Genomic DNA, 12573 nt, shown 5'->3' with positions numbered 1-12573 from the left:
TGAACTGTGAACTTCCAGATGTTCAAGCTGGATTTAGAAAAGGCAGAAGAACCGGAGATCAGGTTGCCAACATCCGCTGGATTATCGAAAAAGCAAGAGAATTCCAGAAAAATATCTATTTCTACTTTATTGACTACATCAAAGCTTTTGACTGTGTGGATCATCACAAACTGTGGAAAATTCTTAAAGAGATGAGAATACCAGACCACCTGACCTGTCTCTTGAGAAATCTGTATGCAGGTCAGGAAGCAACAGTTAGAACTGGACATGGAACAACAGACTGGTTCCAAATCAGGAAAGGAGTATGTCAAGGCTGTATATTGTCATCCTGTTTATTTAACCTATATGCAGGGTACATCATGAGAAATGCTGGATTGGATAAAGCACAAGCTGGAATCAAGATTGCTGGGAGGAATATCAATAACCTCAGATATACAGATGACACTATACTTATGGCAGAAAGCAAAGAAGAACTAAAGAGCCTCTTGATGAAAGTGAAAGAGGAGAGTGAAAAAGTTGGCTTAAAACTCAACATTCAGAAAACTAAGATCATGGCATCTGGTCCCATCACTTCATGGCAAATAGATGTGGAAAAGATGCAAACAGTAACAGACTTTATTTTGGGGGGAGTCCAAAATCACTGCAGATGGTGACTGCAGCCATGAAGTTAAAAGACCCTTGCTCCTTGGAAGGAAAGCTGTGACCAACCTAGACAGCATATTAAAAAGCAGAGACATTACTTTGCCAACAAAGGTCCATCTAGTCAAAGCTCTGGTTTTTCAGTGATGTATGGATGTGAGAGTTTGAACTATAAAGAAAGCTGAGTGCCGAAGAATTGATGCTTTTGAACTGTGGTTTTGGAGAAGACTCTTGAGAATCCCTTGGACAGCAAGGAGTTCCAACCAGTCCATCCTAAAGGAAATCAGTCCTGAATATTCATTGGAAGGACTGATGCTGAAGCTGAAACTCCAATACTTTGGCCACCTGATGCAAAGAACTGACTCATTTGAAAAGACCCTGATTCTGGGAAAGATTGAAGGCAGGAGGAGAAGAGGACAACAGAGGATGAGATGGTTGGATGGTATCACTGACTCAATGAACATGAGTTTGAGCAAGCTCCAGGAGCTGGTGATGGACAAGGAGGCCTGGCATGCTACAGTCCATGGGGTGGCAAAGAGTCAGACACCACTGAGCAACGGAACTGAACTACAGAATAATTACCACCTGCCTCCACACTTGAATTCAGTTAGCTCAGGTGCTTCCTGCTACGTTCCCCATGTACAAGGCTTCACCTTTTACGCTGGTTGTAGTCACAACATTTCCCCTACTGCCTCTGTGTTGATGCACTGGACAGGACACAGTGGTCTGGACGTTTTGTCAAAACGTGATCAGAGAAATATCTCTATCAGAAACACCGAGATGCGTGTTAAACATGCAGATTCTTGAGGCCTACAAAAGTGGATGGAAGAGGAGCTGAGAATTTGCAATACATATTAACATGCTCTCCAAATAATTCTTACACTTAATAAAGTATAGTGCTACTGCAGTGGGCACTAATGAGTAGGCCAACTTCTTCAGTTCCTTGCTGGGTATTCCAGTTCTATTTTTGAGCCCAAGCTTGAAAGGGGGGACTTGCTGCCTCTTTTCAGTACTCACTGATGCTGTCTGCCTATCTGGATCTCCCCAGACTATCTGTACCCAGATTCCTTGTCACTATTCTCTCCCTCTGAAATTATATCCTGCCCTTATAAACTTCCCTGGGTCCCCAGATCTGCTTCAATTGCCCACAGATACCATGTTCCATGTGCCTGGCTAAATTTCCTTTCCTCAGCTCCTAGCTATATCCAAGCACTTGGCCTACCTCAACAAGTAAAGCTTCCGTAGCTTTGTGCCTCCTTATCTGGCTGACTTTGATTTAAAATGTTATTCTCAGTACAACAGGCAATGATTATGAACTTACACGACATTTAGATGAATCCTGATCTTTCTATCATATAGGAATTTGAGAGGTGGTCCAGAGAACTTCAGTTCTATTTAGATACATCTTTCTTTTCTAACTTCTTCTTATGGAAAATTTCATATACTCAGAAAAGTATAGAACAGCATCAAGTAAACCCCATCATTCAACTTTCTACCTTCTAAATCCCAGAAATCGTATTATTTTGCCCATTTTTATCTATGTGAATATCTTAAATTTAGTCTCATTATTAAAAAGTGAAGGGCTACTCCAATATTTTTACCCACCAAAATAGCTGTTTTGCCATACCTACTGCTATGACAAGTCAAAGTGTTAGTTGCTCAGTTGTGTCCGCCAGGCTCCTCTGTCCATGGGATTCTCCAGGCAAAGAATATTGGAGTGGGTTGCTATTTCCTTGTCCAGGGGATCTTCTCGACCGAGGTATCAAACCCAGGTTTCCTGCATTGCAGGCAGACTGTTTACTGTCTGAGCCACCAGGGAAACCCAACCTTCCCTTTAACTAATCGCCCTAAATATACCTGAAATGAGGGCTTCCCTGGTGGCTCAGACGGTAAAGAATCCGCCTGCAGTGCAGGAGACCCGGGTTCAATCCCTTGATCGGGAAGATCCCCTGAAGAAAGGAATGGCCACCCACTCCAGTATTCTTGCCTGGAGAATTCCATGGACTGAGGAGCCTAGCAGGATACAGTCCATGGGGTCGCAAAGAGGAGCACAAAACTGAGCAACTAACACTGCCTGAAACAAGTCTTATTTTACTCTTCTCTTTTTATTCTTTTCTCCTATCCTACTCCAGGCAACCTTATTCAGTCTATCTCCAGAATATTCCTTGAATATCTTTCCTTCTTTCCATATTGACTGCCCCGGCTTAAGCCCACACAGCTTCTTGCCTAGACTATTACATAGCCTTTAAGTAGCCTCCTTGCCTGTTTGCTCTGTGTTCCTAGTCTGCTGCTGCTACTGCTGCTAAGTCGCTTCAGTCGTGTCCGACTCTATGAGACCCCATAGACGGCAGCCCACCAGGCTCCCTCATCCCTGGGATTTTCCAGGCAAGAATACTGGAGTGGGTTACCATTTCCTTCTCCAATGGAGGAAAGTGAAAAGTGAAAGTGAAGTCACTCAGTCGTGTCTGACTCTTAGGGACCCCATGAACTGCAGCCTACCAGGCTCCTCCATCCATGGGATTTTCCAGGCAAGAGTACTGGAGTGGGGTGCCATTGCCTCCTCCTAGTCTAATCTACTCTAAGTCAAATAACTAAAGTGGTCTTCTAATTTTCTTTGCTGTATTACCCCCAGTAGGAATCAGATTCAGATGTAAAGTATAGACCTTTCAGAAAAAAGTACTCCCATGTGTTTATATTGAATGGAGGCCATGGACTTCAGATTTAAAAAAATTTTACACTCAGCAAAAACAGAAAATTAAATTTAAAAAATAGCATCTAAAAACACCAAATACCTAGGAATATGTCTAACAAAAGATGTATAAAGACCCCGACAGAGAAATTACAGATCCCCAAAATAGAAAGATATACCATTTTCATGGATTATAAAACTCAATAATGTTAAGATCTCAATTCTCCCCAAACTTATATACAGATTCAGTGAAATTCCAATGAAAGTCACAGGAGGATGTTTTGGATATTATGTTGATTCCAATATAGATGGACATGCAAAAGCTGAGGGACATTCCGTATCCAATATTAAGAACTGATATCAAAACAGAGTAATTAAGGAAGTATGATACTGGCAGAAGGATAATTAGACCATTGGAGCCGAAAAGTCCTGGAAACAGCCCACACACATATACAGACAGGTGATATATGACAAAAGTAACCCTGCAATACAACAGAGGAAAAACAAAATAAAACAGAATTCTATCTTCTACCTCATACCAAACACAAATATTCCAGACAGACTGTAGATCTAAATGTAAAAGGTAAAATAAAGCATTTCAGGGTCTTGAAAAGGTATTTGTAGACCCATGTTCACGGCAGTATTATTCACAGATAGCCAAAGGGTGAAAGTATGCCAAGTATTTGACAAAAGATAAATGGACAAACAAAATGTGATGTATACATACAATGGAATATTATTCAGCCTTAAAAAGGAAGGAAATTCTGACACATGCCTTAACATGTATGAACCTTGAGGATATTATGCTAAAAAAAATAAACCATTCACAAAAAGGCAAATGCTGTATGGTTCCACATAAATGAGGTATCTAGAATAGTGAAATTCACAGAAACAAAGTAGAATGGTGATTGCCACGAACTGGAGGAAAGGGAAATGGAGAGCTGTTTAATGGGTACAGAGTTTCAGTTTTGCAAAATGAAAAATCTGTATTCAGTTTAGTTAGGTTCATAAGATGTGATGGTGGAATCTGTAGTGACCTACAGAAGGATGTCAGAACCCCAGCAAGATAAAGAAAATGTCTACACAGGAATATGGCAGCTTTGGTAGCCCTGCACAGGGTGCTAGAGTCCAAATGGAGTGAGGAGAGCAACTTAGTGCACAGTACCAGAGCCTGAAATGAGAAAGGTGTTCAAACAGGGAGCTAGGGACAGCAGCCTAATATAGGATTTTGGAGCCTGATAAGGTAAGGATGGCATTCACATGATGGGTGTCAGTAACAGCAGCAACAGAAGAGATTGGTCACACACAGGGGAGATTAAGAAAATATGTTGAGGATAATGAGAGCCAACTTACTATTAGAAAAGGGAGTTACAATTATAGAAAGGAAATTATTGAATGAACCCTGTTGTGTTAGACTAAAATTGGAGATATCCACGTGAACTCATGATTTTAAATATATAAACTTTAAAAAGCAATATAAATGTGTGTGCACATGTGTGTGTATGCATGTTTACACATACATATATTCCCTACCTCTGTCCAGTGAGAGGACTTGGAAGCAGTGACATTCCCACAGCAGTGTATATACCTAACACCCAGATACTGACTTCTGTATATCATTCTCTACTAAAAGAAACCAGGGGGAAAGAAGAGAGAAAACACTGATTTCAGGGCTGGGGCAAAAAAAAGTACAAGGTAAGCCTAAAATATCTTATATCAAAAAACAATGACATGCTCAAAGAATGATAGAATTATATCAAAAAGACAAAGAAAATAGTTTGAAAGCACTCTCACTGGCCAAACAGGGAACAATTTGTCAAAAGAAATAATGATAGTATTATAACCCATCAAATAAAACAGGAATTCATAAACCCATTCTGTTAGAAATAAATAGGTTGAAAATCTGATGAATAAGATAGTTACATGGTTTCAAAGTACTTTTCCCATAATATGCTTAATACAAAGAGAAAAACATTATCTTTAAAGAAGAAACTGCCAGAAGCCACTTTAATCAAGTAAAAAAAGTCAGAAGACAAACAAACGTTATGTGTCACCTGCAAGGAGGCCATCAGTAAAACAAAGCAACACTTCTGTGGTATTTCTGACAGAAATACAGGACCCAAATTTAATAATAAGGAAACAGCATCAGATAAACCCAAATTGAGGGATCATTCTACAAAATAGCCTATAATCTTCAAAAGTGCCATAGTCATGGAAGGTAAAGACGACAGGAACTGTTCCAAGACTGAAGGAGAATAAGACATGACAACTAATTTCAGTATGTGACTCTGGATCAAATCCTTTTGTTACAAAGAACATTATCAGAACAACTGGCAAAGTTTGAATGGGTCTAAGGGGTTAGATCTGCAATTAATTCAGAAATATATTAATTTCTGAATTTTGATGGTTGTGTTATAAAGAATGTCCTTGTTTGCAGAAAACATACATTAAGCATTTGGTGATGATGATGTGACAACTTACTCTCAAATGGTTCAGGAAATGTCATTTGTGTTGTACTTTAAACTTTTCGTAATTCTGAGTTGATTCAAAATAAAATATTAGGAGAAAGAGAATGAACTGCACTGGTAGTTAGCAAACACTAAAAATAAAGATAGTGATATTATATATATGTATACATATATACTCTTGCCTGGAAAATCCCATGGACGGAGGGGCCTGGTAGGCTGCCGTCCATGGGGTCGCTGGGAGTCGGACACGACTGAGCGACTTCACTTTCACTTTTCACTTTCACGCATCGGAGAAGGAAATGGCAACCCACTCCAGTGTTCTTGCCTGGAGAATCCCAGGGATGGGGGAGCCTGGTGGGCTGCCGTCTATGGGGTTGCACAGAGTTGGACACGACTGAAGCAACTTAGCAGTAGCAGCATACATATATAGAGTGTGTATACACACACTCCAATTAGGGTAACTATCAAAGATGTATTCGTTTGCCGTGTGTGTATGTTTGTGTGTGTGTTCGCACATGCGCACACTTAGTCGCTCAGTTGTGTCTGACTCTTTGTGAGGCCATGAACTGTAGTTCACAGCTCTGTCCATGGGACTTTTTGAGCAAGAATAATGGAGTGTGTTGCCATTTCCTCCTCCTGGGGATCTTCCCGACCCAGGATTGAACCAGTGACTCCTGCACTGCAGGCAGATTCTTTAACCGCTGCACCATCAGGGAAGCTCCATTAGTTCGCCATGGCTGCAGTAAAAAATTACCACACACTGAGTGGCTTACTGATGCTGCTGCTAAGTCACTTCAGTCATGTCCGACTCTGTGCGACCCCACAGACGGTAGCCCACCAGGCTTCCCCGTCCCTGGGATTCTCCAGGCAAGAACACTGGAGTGGGTTGCCATTTCCTTCTCCAATGCATGAAAGTGAAAAGTGAAAGGGAAGTCGCTAGCAACCCCGTGGACTGCAGCCTACCAGGCTCCTCCGTCCATGGGATTTTCTAGGCAAAAGTACTGGAGTGGGGTGCCATTGCCTTCTCCGTGAGTGGCTTAAAGCAACAGTAATTTTTTATTTGACAGTCCTATAGTTTTGAAGTCTGAAATGGGTCTCTGAGCCAAAAATCAAGGCCTCAGCAGGCCTATGTTCTTGTCTGGAGGCTTATCCTTTCCTGCTTCAAGAGGCTGCTCACATTCCTTGGCTCATGGTTCTCTTCCCTCCTCTTCAAAATCAGCAACAATGGATTGTGTTCTCATATATCATCACTCTGACCTCTTCTTCAGCCTCCCTCTTACATATTTAGGATCCCTTGTCATTACACTGGGTCCAATCTGGATTATCCAGGATAATCTCCCTGTTTTAAAGTCAGCTGAGGGACTTCCCTGGCAGTCCAGTGGTTAAGAGTCTTACTTCCACTGCAGGTGGGGGCACAGGTTGGATCCCTGGTCCAGGAACTGAACTAAGATCCTGCATGCCACATGGTATTGCAAAAAAATTAAATCAGCTGATTAGCTACCGAATTTCATCTGTTAAATCCCCTTTGCCCTGTAATTTAACGTATTCACAGGTTCTTGGGATTCAAATGTTGTGAATGGGGGCTCAGGGGATGGGGCATTATTCTCCCTACCTCAAAGAGTTTCCTTTACTCTGAGATTATGTGTTTTCTATTTCCATGGCATTAAAAAGCTCCTTTTTTCATTTATAAAATGATGGTGCTGACAGTGGTGCAACTTTTTCAAGTACTGGTGGTACAGCGAAAAAAATTGGTAATTCTATAAATCCTGTGTAGATACTTTGTAGCCACAAAATCTTGTGACTACTTTTTCTTTTTTTTACTGATTCCTTAAATGAAAAAATTTGAAAACAAAACACACTGTTTTCCCACAAAAGAACCATATATTTGATGAAAGATCCGTACTGTATTTTCCAGAATATAGGGAATAGATCAATAAGAAAAAGGCAATTAAAAAGAAAAAATTAGACCAAGCCCTGAATAGACAGACCCAAAAGAGGATATCTGAACAGCCAATAAACTTAAAAAAGTTAAGAACCTTAAATAATTTTTTAGGTACTTGACTACAGCAGCTATTAAAGAAATGCAAATTAAAAGTCTGACAATATCATTCACCTACTAGTATGGCTAAAGTGGAGAGAGACAACAGCAAGTGAATGTTACAAGAATGTACAGCAACTGCAACTGTCATATGGTGCTGCAGAAAGTATCAAATGGAAAAAATTCACAGAATCTAGTAAAGATAAAAATACCCTATGATCCAGCAATTCCACTTCTAGGTATATACCCAACAGAAATATGTACATATTTTCAAGAAAAGACATGTACCAGACTACTCACAGTAGCCAAAAACTGGAAATAACCCAAACGTCCATCAACAAGAGAATGGCTAAATAACTGAACTGAATTAACACAGCAGAACACTACAGAGCAACAAGAATGAACACACTACACTTAAGGTAACCTGAATGAATCTTCTTATGAGGGACAAAAGATGCCAGACTAGTATATACACTGGAAAGATTCTACTTATATGAAGTTAAATATCAGTAAAGGCAAAAACTAATCTATAGGTATTAGATAATTGTTATGCAGAAGTGACCACTGTGTAAAAATTCAATGGACTGTATACTTATGATTTCTTTAAAAAGTGTATTTATTTTACTTCAGTAAAACCTTATACAGACATATACCAAGTACACTAGAATATTATTCTTGACTACAAACTGGATTCAATCGAAACTCCCTAGCCTCCCAGTTTATCTTTTCCTTCTTGTCTGCTATGCACCTTATGTTCAAATCACGTGTATCTACTCACTGTGCTGACCATCTCCTGATCTTCTGGCCTTTACCCAAACTACTCCCTGTTCTTGGAACAGCCACTTCAGAAACAAGTCTGCAAAATCTATATATTCCACAAGACCCAATATGAAGCTTTCTTCTTCAAACCTTCCAAAGCTCTTTCCAGTTAAGGCTAATTTCCCCTCCCTTAAATTCTATAGCACTTTGCGCCTCTACTTTGGCACTTACCAAAGTGTGCCTTAAGAGAGATTTATAAATGCTTGTCTTCTCAACCAACTGTGAAGTTCTAGAGAAGACAGACGTTTTACTTAACTTTGTGTCTTCATCTCCTCCTGCCCCCAGAACCACCTCCCTCCACACGTAACATAATGTTTTGCACTCAGATTATGTTTATATTTTTATCAAGTCATGGTGCAGGCCAACTACCATGGCCTCATTTCCAGTTGTCAACTTTTTGCCAAGTACTTCTAAACAGGAAAATGCAGTGCTTCAACACAGTTGAGAACCAGAGAGTTCTAAACTTCCAGTGAAAACTTTAGATACATACAGCGGTTTAAGTAATATAATTTATCAATTGTGTTAACATATTCATGGAAGTTTACAATTTAAAATGAGCTTGGGGGTATGGAATGGGAGAGAGAAAGATCCTTATTAAGTAGGCAAGTCCAACAGTTAAGACTTTTCAGTTAACAAAATGAGGTGAGTGAGATGTCTATTCAAGCCATCACTGCCAGTCCACTGGCCAGTACACCTGCTACACTGCGCTCCATGACCAAGTGCAGGTCTTCGTTTGGGGTACTTGTTTTATAAACATATACATTTTTTAAAGTTTAAACATAAACATTAAATATATTAAGTTTTAATTTATCTGATTAAAAACAATACATATTCACTGTCAAAATGTAGAAAACATTAAGGAACGTAGGAAAAAGAAAAACAACTAAGTAATGCTTTTTGTGCTGTGTGTTTCCTTATAGATCTTCAGATGCCATTAAATATTTTGAAATATTACCCATAATCCACCATTTCACAAGTAACCACATTAACAGTTTAGTGTCATACTTCCTGAGAGGTACAAGGATTTATGCATCCATGCTGCAAAAACATTATCCACACGCTACAACTCTGTTTCCACAATTTTTCAGAGAAAGCCTGAAAGTCTCCCAGACATCAGAAAATATCCTTGCTCCCCTAAGAGTAGGTGCAGAGAAGGGGTTATTAAGAGCTCTAAACCTAGCACCAAGGGAGTTGCTAAGGCGCTATGTATGACCTTGGTTCAAATTCTGTTACAGTTCAACTTCTGTTACAAATGCTGTTGGAGCCACATCAACCTTATCTTTCCCAAGTACAGAAAAATAGTATTGTGATACTGATGAACTTTTCAGGTTATCACTGTGGATTAAAGTCAAGATTCTGATTATTTCTTTTTCTTTTTTTTTTTTCCAGTCTCCGCTTTATTACAAACTTGGGCTGCGTGGTAGACAATACACTGGACACCGGGAAGAGCCTAGGCCGAGGAAGGGACAGGGCTCGAGGGGTGCGGGAGAGCATTCTGGGCCAAAGGTGAGGGGCTCAAGGGGAGGGCCTTGGCCAAAGGTGTGGTTGGGTTGCAAGAGTGAAGTGAAGTTGCTCAGTCGTGTCTGACTCTTAGCTACCCCATGGACTGCAGCCTACTAGGCTCCTCCGTCCATGGGATTTTCCAGGCAAGAGTACTGGAGTGGGGTGCCACTGCCTTCTGATTATTTTTTTTAACACTTTTTTTTTCTACATAACATAATACAGAGAGACACACTACATTAGGTGTCATTCGGCAACCAAAATGAGAAAGTGCTAGTCAGAATAGCACCAGCACAGTAGTTGTAAGAGTAAGCATTTTACCATTCTTCTACAAATCGAGTATATTAGATTATTATAGATTATTATTACCATAGTAGATTATTGTGCAAGTTGCTCTCTCTCCACTCCTTCTATGGGCAACGTATACTTTCCCACCTCCTCACTTGACCCTGTGACTTACTTTGGTTAATGGAATATCAGCAGGTACCATATAACCAATGACTGAAAGGAATCTGAACCAGTGGTCTTGCTCTCTTGCGCCTCTACTATAGCTATGAGGACAGCTCAGCCTGGGAAGTCACTGTCTCTTCAATCTCAGTCTCAGAAAAATATGTGAAACAGTCCTGAGTGAGCAGCCAAATCCAGAGAAACCCAACAAAATTCAGCCTATGTCATCCAATGTTCAGCAAACCCACATGTTCTTGAGAATAAATATCTATCATTATACTGCCATGACATATTGTGGGGTTTTATCACTCAGCAATAGCAATCGATACAATGATACTGTGGCAACTTCATTTCCTAATAATTCAAATCATCAGAAAATCTGTATATAAATCTGGACAGTAATTCTTCACTCTGGCCCATTTGGCCAGCAAAGAAATATGCCATCATATTCCATGGTTTCTCTGAGCCTCAAGGATGAAATACAGTGTAGGTCTCAAGTCAGACTGCCAGGATTTGATCTCAGGCTTCTTGCTAAGCAGAGTGACTTTGCACAAGTTACTTAACCTCTCTGGAATCAGTTTCCTTATCCAAATATGGGAGCAACAATAGTACTGAATCTACCTTACAGAATTATTGGGAGGATTAAATTAAACAACAGTATATGTAAAGAATTTAGAACAGCAACTAGTAAACACTAAATAAATACATATTAGCTATTCATAGCTGATCATATTTTTCAAAAACAAAGAAAAATAAACAAACAAAACCCTCCCATTTCTACCATGTTTATCCTATAATCGACACAGACAGAATCAGGTCACAAGCCTGGGAATAGGAAGACAAATGTACCTGAAGGGAGAGCCAAATCTCAGAAAGGAGAAAGAAATCAAGAAAAAATTCCAACTCAAAATGTTTACCTTAAGCAGCCAGGAATTCTCTCCCAGTTCTGTGACTTTTGCTCCTCTGCTCCTCATCCCCACCCTGGCCACGTACAAAGGCAATCCAGGAACTATGGTGGTATGGTACTGCCCCAGAGAACAAATCACATTCTTAGTTCAACATTACTCTCAGTATCTAGTCCACTGTTGCTATCTCTGAGTCTTCTATAAAATGTTCTAGTTTAGTTTCAATCAGACTTCAGAAAACTAAAGGAAATTATCCAGTGGTAATTCCCTCAGCACAAGGTGAATCTAGTAGAATACTAGTTGAAGTGGTAAGATCAGGTGGACCTCTCCCATAGAGATGGTCTCCCTCCTCCACTGCTGATGTTAGGATGATGGATTTGATTTATGAAGAAGGCAGTTTTCTTTATAGTGACCAAGACTGTTAAACACTGGCAAATATTTACTACTTCATCCACAATGAATTCTTATTATAAACATTTAGAAAGCACTTTCATGCTATATTAAAATACTGCTAGAAAGCACATGGTATCTTAAAATATTTTATACCACAAAGATTATTTTTTCTTTATTTCTTCTTTTTGTAAATTGTAATGCCATTTACCACAAATAATTTTATCTATACATGATCAAAATCTTACATCATGTCTCATTTCCCTTTAGAAAGGGAAAAAAATTCTTAACTGCTTCCTTCCTTAAGGATTTAAACAATACATAAATAATATAGAATAAGTAGTCTCCTTTGAAAGTTCACTTTCTAATTTAGCAATAAAAAATTTCTGGCATTCATTCAAAGTAGAATTTTTACTCCACATTTAGTAATTCACTTCCAGTAACTTACTATGTACATCTATCATAAACATGAATCAAGAAAATGAGCACAAAGAATTATCATTAATTTGTAATTTCATACTCCAATGCCTATATAAGAGTATTCAGAAAAGAAACTGAAGGCTAATTTAAATTGAGAACAGGTAAGAATCCACTTGGCAATGCAAGCGACACAGGAGAGGCAAGCTTGATCCCTAGGCCAAGAAGATCCCCTGGAGTAGGAAATGGCAACCCATTCCA

At 39.5% G+C, this 12573-nt stretch overlaps 1 protein-coding gene across 13 annotated transcripts in view; it reads right to left on the bottom strand.

Moving 5' to 3' along the window:
• BTRC (beta-transducin repeat containing E3 ubiquitin protein ligase) overlaps window positions 1-12573 on the bottom strand; it is a 175721-nt gene that overhangs the window by 159059 nt on the left and 4089 nt on the right. For 6 of the 13 annotated variants that reach the window (XM_005225560.5, XM_005225561.4, XM_005225565.4 and 3 more), the window contains exon 2: window positions 11518-11625. In XM_005225560.5, coding sequence (XP_005225617.4) covers window positions 11518-11625 — 108 coding nt within the window. 13 annotated transcript variants of the gene reach the window in all.

The sequence above is a fragment of the Bos taurus genome, chromosome 26 (assembly GCF_002263795.3).
Source record: "Bos taurus isolate L1 Dominette 01449 registration number 42190680 breed Hereford chromosome 26, ARS-UCD2.0, whole genome shotgun sequence".
In the NCBI taxonomy this organism is placed as follows: Eukaryota; Metazoa; Chordata; class Mammalia; order Artiodactyla; family Bovidae; genus Bos; species Bos taurus.
The sequence above is the reverse complement of the archived record's forward strand: the minus strand, read 5'-3'. Positions and strand labels throughout refer to the sequence as shown.